Genomic DNA, 13,994 nt, shown 5'->3' with positions numbered 1-13,994 from the left:
GAGATTTTAATGATGACCCCTCCTCCCAGAAGTTAGAACAGGGGGGCACACAGTGTGGTAATAACTCTTTGTCAGTAAAGTCAGTTTCTGTTAGAGGTCAGCAGATTTAGTCAGAACAGAGGTTCTCAAATATTAATTCTATATACATCTGAGGCCCGTTTTTAATAATGTGTTCTCTTGTGGTTGAGTGGTAGAAATCGTTTTAGTGACAAGAAATTTAAAAGTACCTCAATATTAACACTGCTATTGATTTAGGGTTTAATTAATAAGAAGACAAATTTGCACTTAAGCCATTTTTATCCTTTAATGATGATCCATCTTATCCTTTACTGTACAAGAATATTGTACGCCTACAGCAAAAACCACATATGAATACTCATTTAAAAGCATTACATCAAGTTGAAAAAAATAACAAGTAAAAACAAAAAGGTCACAAGGTCAGTAAATGAAGAGGTAAAACAAGACTGCAAGTCCCACAAGTATTATAATGTGTTTTATAGTATTTCATTCTAAGCTGAATTTGTTGTTGCTTTTATTTATGCCAATGTCTATTTCCTGAATTTGTGTCCAGGGTCAGTACGTCTCTATAACAGATCTGAGGGATACCAATGTGTTTTTGTCATCCCTACTAAGAAGTTGAGTGCAATTTACATCAAATAAGAACATTCACCCAATATATATCCAGCAAATTCACAAGCTGCAAATAAAAAATCATCCAAATAACAAGTTAAAGACAAGTTCCCTGTGAAAAATAAAGGCAGAGTTCATCCTGTATTCTCCTAAACATAGTCTCTGCCTGACTGGCTTGAAGAGCTAGTCGGGGGGTAGCGTGGAGATTTCCCAGAGCTCTTACTGGAACAGTTGCTGCAGAGGAAGCCCCCTCCTATAATTACAAGACAGGCTGCCCCCCATCCAACAAACAGGGCGCTTCCAAACTCAAACCTGAGGGAAAAGCAAACAACACAGAGATACATTATTTTTCATCAATAAAAAAACACAAATCACAAATTGTTGCTTATAATTAATCAGGTTTGAGTCACTCGTTCTGTTCAGATAACACAATGTTATCATCATTGTAAATCAGAATCAGAATAAGCTTTATTGGCCAGGTATGCTTGAATTTGACTTAGGTAAACTGTGCTCTCTTTGTACAAGGCATAGGCATACAAATAAAATAAAAATAATAACAATAACATCAGCTATAAATACAAAAGAACAACAAATAGGCATGACTAATATGTATGGGCTAAAATAATATGATAATAGTGCAGTGCTGAGTAGCAGAGGTAGTTTTTACATTTGAAAATAATAGTAGTTAATACAAAAAATAGAAATATGGAATTCTGCTTGGAGAATTGTTGCATTGCATATTTACATGTATATTTACAGAGAGTATTTAAACTGAAGTATTCAAACAAGCTCAAAAATGAAGGAAAATGCTCACATCTTCAATAAAAAATATTTTATGTTATCATTACTGAGATTAATGAGATTAAAGGGAAGGTTGTATTTTATGAAGGGAGGGGGTGTTATAAGATACTTGTCGATCAGCTCAGCCCGTCTGTTGAGACACTGACCAGAGAACGGTCACACACACACTAGGTAACAATAGCTGCAGAATTGGTCAATTCTGCCATGTAGTTGCAGAACAACACAGTGTCATGTCTGCTAAAAACTCAGAATGCCCACAAATATAAATGGTCATTCTGATGGTTTAGTATGTGCTGAAAATGTACACACGCGTTAATGTTTGAGTTACAGCTTACTAGAATTAGCTAAATTACATGGTAGAGCTAACCCTGCCAGTAGTAATTGATAATCTAGTTTCTGTTTGAGTTCTCTGGCCAGTTTCTCAACAGAGAAGTTGATCAAGATGTTTAAAACACATTATTCACTATTGTGATGAGAATCACCAACCGATTGAGACCCATGAACTTTTGAGAACCAGTCCTTATCTTTTAAATTTAATACAACTACATGTTTTCAAAAAAGAAACTTGAACTCATATACGAAGCTTGGGCTCGCCACTCAATTCCACGCTGTCCAGAGCAACCCTGCAGACCCTAGTGCAGGCGAGCTGACTCAGTCTCCTATTTCCATTGAAGAGAATCAGTTCCTTCTCTCCAATCCCTATCCCCTGTGTCTACTCTTCAGGTTAGGGCTAGCATTAAACTTTAATTCATACCTCTACTTAGGGCAGTCTGTAAAACTATTGACAAGTTCATCACGCAACCCCAAATCAAAAAATAAAAGAAAGAAAAACTATTCCTTTAAGATTGAAACAATTTATATGTCTGCTGTGTAGATTTGAGGCAAATCGAGACCTGGGAAAAAAGTTATTAAGGCTCTGTCCAAAAATGAAAGCTCAAAACTATCATGTTGTGGTGGTATCTGGTGTCATGTGGGTTATTTCGTCTTGGCCTGTTTTAACTACTTCCTAAACTTCTTATTCTTTATAAATTTGGAGCTGTTCTTGTGAATGGTGAATCAAACGACATGACCATTAAAACACTGAGTAGAAATACAGCATATTTACAGGGTTTGTTTGTTTTGTTTGTTTGTTTGTTTATTTGTTTTGTTTGTTTTGTTTGTTTGTTTGTTTGTTTGTTTGTTTTGTTTTGTTTGTTTGTTTGTTTGTCTTTAGAGCTAATGTCTGTCCTCTTTTCTTTCCAAACACGTTCAGTGATACCTGATCATTAGTGAAAATCCCAGACACAAAGAGAAGAGAGGGATGGACTCACTTGGAGTTAGTGGGGGTGAAGGGGTTGTAAAAGTCTCTGGCTATTCGGTTTCCATACCAAGATGTTCCCACCAGAGCGAGCAGACCTAAAAGATACAACAGTGTCACTTCACATATCATGTTGAATAATCTCTGCATATCAAATCATGCTCACGGTGATGAAATAACAACATTAAAAATGTGTGTTGTTGAGCAGTTTTTCACAGCAAAGAATGTGTTCGTTAGGCTACATATGCTCATCTGCATTGACTCTGACCAGCAAAAATGAACATGATCCCTCCAGCTAGAGCCACTTTGTCCTTCTGCTCAGGTGTTTCTGCCATACAGGTGGTGCACCGCATGCCCACTGCCTCCACAAGCATGGCGAAAAAGCTGAGCAAGATGGAGCAGAGCATCAACCCCCGAGTGCCAAGAACGAGCCCTGCAGACAAAAACATGAATCTCAGTCAAATGATGTGATCAAGCTGTATTCAACAACTGGGTTTCATAATGGGTTTTTTTTACTTTGGCTTCGCCTTTTGTTATAAAAAGTTGAATATGATACCTGTAGTACTTTTTCAAATCGCACCAGGATATATTTATCGTACATGCAGCCAAATATCTGTAAAGAATGTACGTGAGGTTTTTTGTTGTTGACGAAGACCACTTAACAGGCGGGAGTATCTACAGCATGAGTCATCTCAGGGGAGGTTTACTCACATCATCAAGGATTGTTTTAATCTGACGACATTCATATCAGTCTTTTATATTTGATTAAATTACGAATCTCTTAACAGAAAACAATTTACATTTTAAAATGTAACTCTTTCCATAACTTCTGTTCCCTTTTGAACTAGTTTCAAAAGAAGAGGGAGTCTCTTTTTGATCGGCCTGCAGCTGGTATTTGACTGACATGTCTCTGCATGCAGCAGGCCGTCTTACAGGGAGGAGAAAGGGCATTTCCTTAAACCACCAAGAAAGTTTGAATGACCAAAGAGATTTTGTCTACACATTCCTTTTGTTTACACAGAATATAAACCCATTAACATCACACTTTTAAAATTCCACCATTAAAAAAGAAGAATGTATTTGTGAAGATGCACCACTCATCATCCTATCCCCATGTTCTACCCACAGCTGGGTTTTTTTAGCTGAGGATCAAAGCTGATTAGTGTCACAATATATCATACTTGTTTTGCTTACTGACATAAAATAAACATTTAAAGTAGTGGAACAAGGTGCAATAAAACAGGATATTGAAAATAACCTTACCTGGTAGTTGAAGAAGTGAATCATACACTTTACACTGAATCTGCCCGGTGCTCTGTGATGCGCAGGTCTTCCACAGGCCTTCATACAGAGCCTGAGCTGTGATTATGTTATCTCCTGCATACGACGAAGCTTTCCACTCCACCATGATTGTGGATACTATAGTGCCGATTAAGCCCAAGAAGGCCAGCGTGAAGCCAAGCAGCTGAATTCCTGCATTGGCCATTGCTTCACTTGAAAAACACACAAAAAAATTGAAAATGAAAGAAAAGAGATATAAAGAGGTCAAAAAGTTCTACAAACTTCCTTGATGGTGTTCCTGCTGGTTTTGTTGTGTGGCTCTGATCCCAAACAGTGTTGCTGTCTACCTGTGCATCCTCTGGGAACACCCTGGAGGAGAGGGAGGATCCAGGAATGTCAGGAGTCAGGAATCTGATAGAGGTAAGGAAGAGTGGGATGACCCCTAGTGGCTTCAATGATCACTGCCTAAAACACCTCAGAATCAAGAGGTTTCTTTTCCTGGATACTTTAAAGTATGATCCATTTATGGTGAAATATGTACAGGATACTGTTCGACCACAGCATTGTTAAATGACATATCAGATCTCCAGGATGGGACCTCTTTGATATTATCAGAATCAAGTTAAGATAGTTGTTTGATTTGACTGAAGCCACATGAATGCCACACAAGTCACATTTCTGAAGTAAACTCAATATTTTGATGCTTAAATTACAAAGAGTGTTGATATGCCATAGATTTGGTAATACTCCAGCCAAATAATGAGTCCATATATTTCAAGATATGATATGGGAGCATATTTGTATATTTCATTCTATATGTCATTTTAGTGCTTCAGATTCGTTCAGATTTAAATATCAATAGGTCCCCATACATGCTCAAGATATGATCTAGTTTCATGCAACAATTGGTGCTGGTTTTAGTTCTGGTTCGGTTCTGGTTCGGTTCTGGTTCGGTTCTGGTTCTGGTTCTGGTTCGGTTCTGGATCGGTTCTTGTTTGGTTTGCTTCAGTTTGGTTCTGGTTCTGTTTGCTTGAGCTTGGTTCTGGTTCTGTTTGTATGAGTTTGTTTCTGGTTCTGTTTGCTTAAATTTAGTTCTGGCTCTAACCCTAACCCTAATCCTAACCCTAATCCCCCTAACCGTAATCCCCCTAACCATAACCCTAACCCTAATCCTAAACCTAACCCTAACCCTAACCCTAATCCTAATCATTACCCTAACCTTAATCCTAACCCTAACCCTGATCATAACACTAATCATAACCCTAACCTTAATCCTGACTCTAATCCTAATCATAACACTAATACTAACCCTAACCCTAATTCTAATACTACCCCTTACCCTAACCCTAACTCAGGGTTCCCACTCTTTTCCAGAGATCATTTTCCAGGACATTTCCAGGACATTTTCATTGATGATCAAGCTGGTATGACAGTCTAAATTTAGTTCCTAATTTAGTTCCTATAGTCTAATATGTTCCTCTCAGTGGAAGTCTACATTGACAGACATGTAGTCTAGGAGTTTCTGTGCAGCTGTGTCGCTCTTTTTGTTCCGTTTGTTCGGGTTAGGGTTAGGGTGTAGAGTTTGCACTCCTACTAGCTAGAGCAGGGGTTCTCAAACTTTTTGGATCCAGGGACCCCTTACAGGTGAGAAAATTGTCCAAGGACCCCCTCATAATTGTAACACGGATTAAGCACATTAGTGATGTGTCATGATCAAAAGCTGCGGCTCTGAGAGCCGATGCTTTATAGTGAATCAGAAGAGCATCAGGAGAGAGCCGGCTCCCAGTTTTTTCCCTTTCGTTTTTTCTCACAGTGCTCAGCCCCAGCTCTGCTCACAGCAGAACTTTGTGTTGATTGGTCAGCTTGGCAGCCATGTAGCCAATCACATGTGAGGATATAAGATGCAGGTGATGGAGGGGAGGCTCTGTATCGTGGCTTCATCTGTTCCTTCAGAGAGAGTCTTCTTGAACACCATGCAAATACTCACTGAGAGGAGAAATCGGATCAGCCCATTCAAGCTGAGGCATCGGATTTTTCTCAATGCCAACCTGAGGACATTAATAATGTTTGATTGAGTTTGGTTCTGGTTCTGTTTGCTTGAGTTCGGTTCTGGTTCTGGTTCTGGTTCGATTCTGGTTCAGTTCTGGTTCGGTTCTGGTTCGGTTCTTGTACGGTTCTGGCACGGTTCTGGTTCGGTTCTGGTTAAGTTCTGGTTCGGTTCTGGTTCGGTTCGGTTCTGGTTCGGGTTCAGTTCTGGTTAAGTTCTGGTTCTGTTCTGGTTCGGTTCTGGTTCGGTTCGGTTCGGTGCGGTTCTGGTTCGGTTCGGTTCTGGTTCGGGTTCAGTTCTGGTTAAGTTCTGGTTCAGTTCTGGTTCGATTCTGATTCGATTCTGGTTCGGTTCTGGTTCGGTTCTTGTACGGTTCTGGCACGGTTCTGGTTCAGTTATGTTCTGGTTCGGTTCTGGTTTAGTTCTGGAACGTTCTGGTTCGGTTCTGGTTGTGTTTGGTTCGGTTCTGGTTCGGTTCTGGTTCGGTTCTGGTTCGGTTCTGGTTTGTTCTGGTTCGGTTCTGGTTTGGTTCTGGCACGATTCTGGTTCGGTTCGCTTCGGTTCTGGTTCAGTTCTGGAACGTTCTGGTTCGGTTCTGGTTGAGTTTGGTTCGGTTCTGGTTTGGTTCTGGCATGATTCTGGTTCGGTTCGCTTCGGTTCTGGTTCAGTTTTAGTATGTTCTGTTTCGGGTCTGGTTCGGTTCTGGTTGTGTTTGCTTGAGTTTGGTTCTGGTTGTGTTTGCATGAGTTTGGTTCTGGTTCTGTTCACTTAAATTTCGTTCTGGTTCTAACCCTGACCCTAATCAGAACCCTAACCCGAACCCTAACCCTAATCCGAACCCTAACCCTAACCCTAATCCGAACCCTAACCCTAACCCTAATCCGAACCCTAACCCTAACCCTAATCCGAAACCCTAACCCTAACACGAACCCTAACCCTAACCCTAATCTGAACCCTAACCCTAAACCTAACCCTAATCCGAACCCCAATCTGAACCCTAACCCTAATCCTAACCCTAACCCTAACCCTAACCCTAACCCTAATCCGAACCCTAACCCTAATCCGAACCCTAACCCTAACCTTATGCCGAACCCTAACCCTAACACGAACCCTAACCCTAACCCTAATCTGAACCCTAACCCTAAACCTAACCCTAATCCGAACCCTAATCTGAACCCTAACCCTAACCCTAATCCTGACCCTAACCCTAACCCTAATCTGAACCCTAACCCTAACCCTAATCTGAACCCTAACCCTAACCCTAACCCTAATCCTAACCCTAACACTAACCCTAACCCTAATCCTAACCCTAATCTGAACCCTAACCCTAACCCTAACCCTAATCCTAACCCTAACCCTAATCTGAACCCTAACCCTAAACCTAACCCTAATCCTAACCCTAACCCTAATCTGAACCCTAACCCTAAGCCTAACCCTAATCTGAACCCTAACCCTAACCCTAATCCTAACCCTAATCTGAACCCTCACCCTAACCCTAACCCTAACCCTAACCCTAATCTGAACCCTAACCCTAACCCTAACCCTAATCCTAACCCTAACACTAACCCTAAGCCTAATCTGAACCCTAACCCTAACCCTAACCCTAGTCTGAACCCTAACCCTAACCCTAACCCTAATCCTAACCCTAACCCTAACCCTAACCCTAACCCTAATCCTAACCCTAATCTGAACCCTAACCCTAACCCTAACCCTAACCCTAATCTGAACCCTAACCCTAACCCTAATCCTAACCCTAATCCTAACCCTAACCCTAACCCTAATCCTAACCCTAATCTGAACCCTAACCCTAACCCTAACCCTAATCCTAACCCTAACCCTAACCCTAACCCTAATCCTAACCCTAATCTGAACCCTAACCCTAACCCTAATCCGAACCCTAACCCTAACCCTAATCCGAACCCTAACCCTATTCCGAACCCTAACCCTAAGCCTAACCCTAATCCTAACCCTAACACGAACCGTAACCCTAACCCTAATCCGAACCCTAACCCTAATCCTAACCCTAACCCTAATCCTAACCCTAACCCTAACCCTAACCCTAATCCTAACCCTAACCCTAATCATAACCCTAATCCTAACCCTAATCACAACCCTAACCCTAACCCTAATCCTAACCCTAATCCTAACCCTAACCCTAACCCTAACCGTAATCCTAACCCTAACCCAAACCCTAACCCTAATCCTAACCCTAACCCTAATCCTAACCCTAACCCTAACCCTAATCATAACCCTAATCCTAACCCTAACCCTAATCATAATCCTAACCCTAACCCTAATCCTAATCCTAACCCTAACCCTAACCCTAATCCTAACCCTAACCCTAATCCTAACCCTAACCCTAATCCTAACCCTAACCCTAATCCTAATCCTAACCCTAACCCAAACCCTAACCCTAATCCTAACCCTAATCATAATCCTAACCCTAATCACAACCCTAACCCTAACCCTCACCCTAATTCCAACCCTAATCTGAAACCTAACCCTAATCCTAACCCTAATCCTAACCCTAACCCTAACCCTAATTCCAACCCTAATCTGAAACCTAACCCTAACCCTAACACTAACCCTAATCCTAACCCTAATCTGAAACCTAACCCTAACCCTAACCCTAATCCTAACCCTAACCCTAATCCTAACCCTAATCACAACCCTAACCCTAACCCTAATTCCAACCCTAATCTGAAACCTAACCCTAACCCTAACCCTAATCCTAACCCTAATCACAACCCTAACCCTAACCCTAATTCCAACCCTAATCTGAAACCTAACCCTTACCCTAACCCTATTCCTAATCACAACCCTAACCCTAACCCTAATTCCAACCCTATCCCTAATCACAACCCTAACCCTAACCCCAACCCTAATCCTAACCCTAACCCTAATCCTAATCCTAACCCTAATCTGAAACCTAATCCTAACCCTAATCCTAACCCTAACCCTAACCCTAATCCTAACCCTAACCCTAACCCTAATCCTAACCCTAACCCTAATCTGAACCCTAACCCTAACCCTAATCCTACCCCTAACCCAATCCAAACCCTAACCCTAACCCTAATCCTAACCCTAACCCTAATCTGAACCCTAACCCTAACCCTAAAGGGAGTCGAAAGGGCCGGCTTTTCTTTGGGAGCTGAGTTAAAAGAGACGGCTCTCTGAAAAGAGCCCAACTTCCCATCACTAAAGCAAATGCTTACTACCATTTGCATTCTTAGTTGCCCTTGGAACTATTTGTATTGTAAAACGTATCAATGTAAATACTTCAGACCTGTACCATAGTGATAAACAGATAACACTTCAATTTGAATCATGTAAATACCACTTGTATACTTTAAAACAGAGGTTCATTTCTTTCCTTGTGGACTCAACATGACAACATTTATACTTTTCAAGTAATTGATCTTAAACACAAAAAATTAACAGTAGCAAGACTCACATATCCCTTCGAGCCACCAAATGGTATCATAACAATGGTGTATGCTGTTTTGTAATGACACAGCACAATTTTATAATTTATTAGAAATGTATTCAAATTATTTCACGGACCCCCACGCTATGGTTCGCGGACCCCCAGGGGTCCCAGGACCCCACTTTGAGAACAACTGAGCTAAAGTACAGTAATTGAGCTAAGCCTGCAGAGAAAGTTGTGAGGCACAGACCCCCAAGCTCTCTGCCCGACTCCGCTGGTCACACTATGACTTAAATATAAGACTCTTTGAATCAAAAGAGCACTCTACAAGGTTATTGTACCATAAAACATAAACAATATACCCCTGTTTTCTGTGAATGCATGATTAAGAGGTGAAGGAGGAAAGATGTGAAAAAAGTTGCGCAGTGTCGCTGTCTTTTCCAGCACAGCGTGCACTCAACTTTCAATGAATGGGGATGGGTTTTGTAAATCGGGTCAGGTCGCACGCAGCCATGTTGGAACAATTTTCCAGGACTATATGTGCTTTTCCAGGACATTTTACTTTTTCTCCCATTTTCCAGGTGTATTCCAGTACTGGAAAACTGGTCAACTGTTTTCCAGGTTTTCCAGATTTTCCAGGACGCGTGGGAACCCTGCTAACTCTAACCGTAATCCTAATCATTACCCTAACCATAACCCTAACCCTAACCCTAACCCTAATCATAACCCTAACCCTAACCCTAACCCTAACCCTAATCATAACCCTAACCCTAACCCTAACCCTAACCCTAACCCTAACCCTAACCCTAATCCTGACCCTATTCCTAACCCTAATCCTAACCCTAACCCTAACCCTAACCCTAACCCTAACCCTAATCCTAACCCTAACCCTAACCCTAACCCTAACCCTAATCATAACCCTAACCCTAATCATAACCCTTACCCTAATCCTAACCCTAAACCTAGGGTTAGGGTAAGAATGGTCTTGTAACAGAATAAATGCACAAAATTGGGCAACTATAAGGCTTCCCATGAAAACACTGTGCGTAAAAGGGTTTTCAACACAAACCATTAGTTTTTGCAAAGTTAAGGTAAAATATACGTCTACAAAAGATCCTAAATTAAGAGCCACTCGGGAGTCAAAAGAGCCGGCTCTTCTTTTGGAGCAGAGTTGAAAGAGCAGGCTCTGTGAAAAGAGCTGAACTTCCCATCACTAAAGCACATGCTCACTATCATTTGCACTCTTAGTTGCCCTTGGAACTATTTGTGTTTTAAAATGTATCAATGTAAATACTTCAGACCTGTACCATAGTGATAAACAGATAACACTTCAATTTGAATCATGTAAATCCCACTTGTATACTTTAAAACAGAGGGTCATTTCATTCCTTGTGGACTCAACATGACAGCATTTATACTTTTCAAGTAATTGATCTTAAACACTTTCAAAAAATTAACAGTAGCAAGACTCACATAACCCTTCGAGCCACCAAATGGTATCATAACAATGGTGTATGCTGTTTTGTAATGACACAGCACAATTTTATAATTTATTAGAAATGTATTCAAATTATTTCATGGATCACTAGTGGTGATAGTATTCGTTTATTTATTTTTTCCAATGGACTTTTTAGAAAACCCAATTACCTGAAGGAATTATGACAGCAGATTTTTATCTGTTTATTTTACTAAGTAACTCAACTCTAACAGATGTGAGCTAACTTCCATAAAAATGGCTTTTAAATATCCTATTATTCTTCTATATTGTGTATTATGGAAACAAATGAATATTCTGCTCAGTGGGCTGGTACACTGATCATTCATTTGTTTTGTTGTGAGTAAATGAAACCACAGCAGGAGCGGGCCAAAGGTTTTTTGTGTGTTGCCTCATTCAGACATGCTGTCGTATGTACTTTGTGTCAGCTGCTTCCACACAGAAAATCGTCTCAACGCTGAAGGATCCTAACACTGAGGTCAGTTTGATTTCATTCACTGAAAGAGCAAATTACTGTTTTGTTTTTTTTTTTGCACTGTCTGAAAAGAGACAAAAGTACACACAAGAGTCAAATGCAAGCATTTTTATATCAAGTATTTGATTTTCTGTTAACTCTTACAAGCTTTTATCTGTGTCTTCACAGTGAATCATGGGTAAAAAATTGGGTCTGGTTTTGTTCCTGGTGTTGCTTCTCTGTCACAAAGGAAACTTACAGCTTCAAACCTTGTGTCCGTATCGATGTCAGTGTTTCACTCCTGTCCAAGTCCTGTGTGCTGACTCGTGGATTTCAGCTTTACCCAGAAACATGTCCGGACAGGTTACAGAGTTTATTCTCATGACCTCCAGTGTGGCCCACCTCTTCCCCAACACTTTAGAAGAGAGCCCACAACTCACCAAATTAATCTTCCTTAGTAATGTCCTCAGAAGTATTCACTCTCAGGCTTTTGCACATCTGAACAAGCTGCAGGAGCTGGAAATCAGTGGGAACCCTCTTCTGGATCATTTGTATCTGGGGACTTTTTCAGAGCAGGAGAACTTGACTAAACTGCTTCTAAACTATAACAAGTTTAAGACGGTGCTTCCTGGTATGTTTGACTCCCTCAAGCAGCTGGAAAGTCTTCAAATGAAGTACAACCTCATATCAGATCTGCCTGCATTTATATTCCTAAAGCTCAACAATCTGCATGCCCTGGATTTGTCACAAAATAAATTAAAAGAATTGAAAAGGGAAACCTTTGCTGGTCTCGAAAGGCTTGAGACCCTGAAAATTAACTACAACCTCATCAGCAATCTGACAGCTGACACGTTTCACAATATGTCTCAGCTGATTGAGCTTCACTTGGAGGGGAATACGATTTCAGAGCTTGCTGATGGTATTTTTCAGGAGTTAACAAATCTGAAGGAACTTAACCTTCGTGGGAACCTTCTTACAACCTTCAGCAGCAAAGTTTTTGGATTGCAAACCTCAAATTTGAAGGAGCTGAACCTGAAAGGCAACAGACTGACCGAGCTGTCCTCAATTAGCAGTTTGATATATCTTACTGATCTTATTGTATCCTCTAACCAGCTCTCCTACCTTCCTGAGGGCATTTTTAGAAACTTCACAACCCTGGAGAATCTGGATCTATCTGAAAACCAACTCAGCTCGCTGCCGGAAACAATCTTTCATGATCTATTTGCAATCAAGACAGTCTACCTAAACAAGAACAACCTGAGCAAAGTGGAGGCCAATCTGTTTCAGGACCAGCTGCTCATGGAGCAGCTCTACCTGTCCGATAACCAGCTGGAAACTGTCCCTTTTGGGCTGTTGGACCCTTTTATCATGCAGTACACTGTGAGACTGCATGGAAACCCCTGGAAATGTGACTGTCACATGTTTTATCTTCATGACTGGGTGGAGAAGAACAGCCTGGGCATTGAGATGCTGGACAGGGTGCTCTGTGACAGTCCAGGCTTTTTGAGAAGACAGACTATCACCTCCATCAACAAAGACCACCTGATGTGTCGGGTGTCTACAGATAACATGCCTGATTTAAATAGCTGCAGCATACAATCTTCAAATGACACTGTGACTATCAAATGTAAGGCGGATAAATCCTCCTTCATGACTGTGAAGGTGCAGTTTGAAGAGGATGACGGCAGGATTAAGGAGCATGTTTTGACCAACAAGCCTGGACCTTCTGAATTTGGTGATGGTAGAACAGCAGAGAGCCCCCTTGAGTAGTGTTTTATATTAACTCTGTTTTATGTGGAAATACGTACTCCTGCATGTAGTCTTTTAAACAGTCACATTATGTGTTCTACCTGTGACAGTCAATACTGTAAACAAACATCTTACTCTGCAGCTGATAACACGCTGATTGATAAGAGGGGTGTTTGAACCCATTTCCTGTTAAGTTCAAAGTTCAGCTCACCAAAAATCCTGTCACCGATTAACATGTTAATCATCTGCTAATGTGCTGAACCTCCAGTAGATGCCTCTCTGTTCCTTATTTATGGCTGTGCTTGACTGTCTTCAGACATCAAGAAAAGCAGTTGGTTGAAGTGAAACTGAACAATCATCAGGATGACTAGGGCAGAATACTCAGAGGTGGGAACAGTTAATCAAAAACATAACTCTGCTAATTGATGATCTGTTAATGATGTCCTTAACTTTGATAACAGGTCCTCCATTAATTCTGATTAAAATGAACAGAAGTTAAAGCTGCTGTTGGTAGGAATGGTGTAAAAAAACTTACTTTTTTTTTTGCTGGGTTTGGATAAAAGGTCATAATGTCCATCGGTACTCATCGGTAAGTGAAGTAATTTGAGGCTATTTCAAAATCTCTGCGTTTTCCAATGCCTGTGTATCAAGCAATGTTATTATTCCCCTCGTTTCCGTTATGACAGACCAATCATAGCTAATCTCCAATCCTCTGTCCTGATTGGTTAAGGGGCGGCCTCTACTGTGTCCTCCGATTGGTTATGAGTCCAGCACTATCATGACTGCACACGCCGATCTGTGTTGGGAGGCTAA

At 41.0% G+C, this 13,994-nt stretch overlaps 2 protein-coding genes across 6 annotated transcripts; one reads left to right on the top strand and one right to left on the bottom strand.

Moving 5' to 3' along the window:
- Window positions 1-318: 318 nt before the first annotated feature.
- On the bottom strand, window positions 319-12,371 carry cldn1 (claudin 1). Of its 5 annotated transcripts, none has more exons than XM_034702302.1 (6): window positions 11,692-12,371; window positions 4,357-4,420; window positions 3,992-4,221; window positions 2,997-3,161; window positions 2,742-2,826; window positions 319-942 (listed from the first exon to the last, which is right to left on the bottom strand). In XM_034702302.1, exons 2-6 carry the CDS (start codon window positions 4,362-4,364, stop codon window positions 780-782), a joined length of 651 nt encoding a protein of 216 aa, XP_034558193.1. In that variant the 5' UTR covers window positions 4,365-4,420; window positions 11,692-12,371; the 3' UTR covers window positions 319-779. The 5 variants fall into 5 exon arrangements, with proteins under 5 accessions (XP_034558193.1, XP_034558195.1, XP_034558191.1 ...); XM_034702304.1 differs by having other exon boundaries at window positions 3,992-4,216; XM_034702300.1 differs by having other exon boundaries at window positions 11,702-12,371.
- LOC117826326 (carboxypeptidase N subunit 2-like) lies at window positions 11,628-13,681 on the top strand. The gene has a single exon (XM_034702299.1). It carries the CDS (start codon window positions 11,628-11,630, stop codon window positions 13,200-13,202), a length of 1,575 nt encoding a protein of 524 aa, XP_034558190.1. The 3' UTR covers window positions 13,203-13,681.
- The last annotated feature ends 313 nt before the right edge of the window (window positions 13,682-13,994 follow it).

Source organism: Notolabrus celidotus, chromosome 15 (genome assembly GCF_009762535.1).
Source record: "Notolabrus celidotus isolate fNotCel1 chromosome 15, fNotCel1.pri, whole genome shotgun sequence".
Lineage (NCBI taxonomy): Eukaryota > Metazoa > Chordata > Actinopteri > Labriformes > Labridae > Notolabrus > Notolabrus celidotus.
This window is presented reverse-complemented; position numbering and strand designations above follow the sequence as displayed.

Bases quoted from the DNA above. Each gene is read 5' to 3' on its own strand.
- cldn1 (XM_034702302.1), bottom strand. The intron at 2,827-2,996 runs GTCAGAGTCAAT...TGTATCTTTTAG, and splicing joins GATCATGTTCATTTTTGCTG to GTCTGCTCGCTCTGGTGGGA. The intron at 943-2,741 runs GTGAGTCCATCC...CTTTTCCCTCAG, and splicing joins TTCACCCCCACTAACTCCAA to GTTTGAGTTTGGAAGCGCCC.
- LOC117826326 (XM_034702299.1), top strand. From the start codon at position 11,628: ATGGGTAAAAAATTGGGTCTGGTTTTGTTCCTGGTGTTGCTTCTCTGT.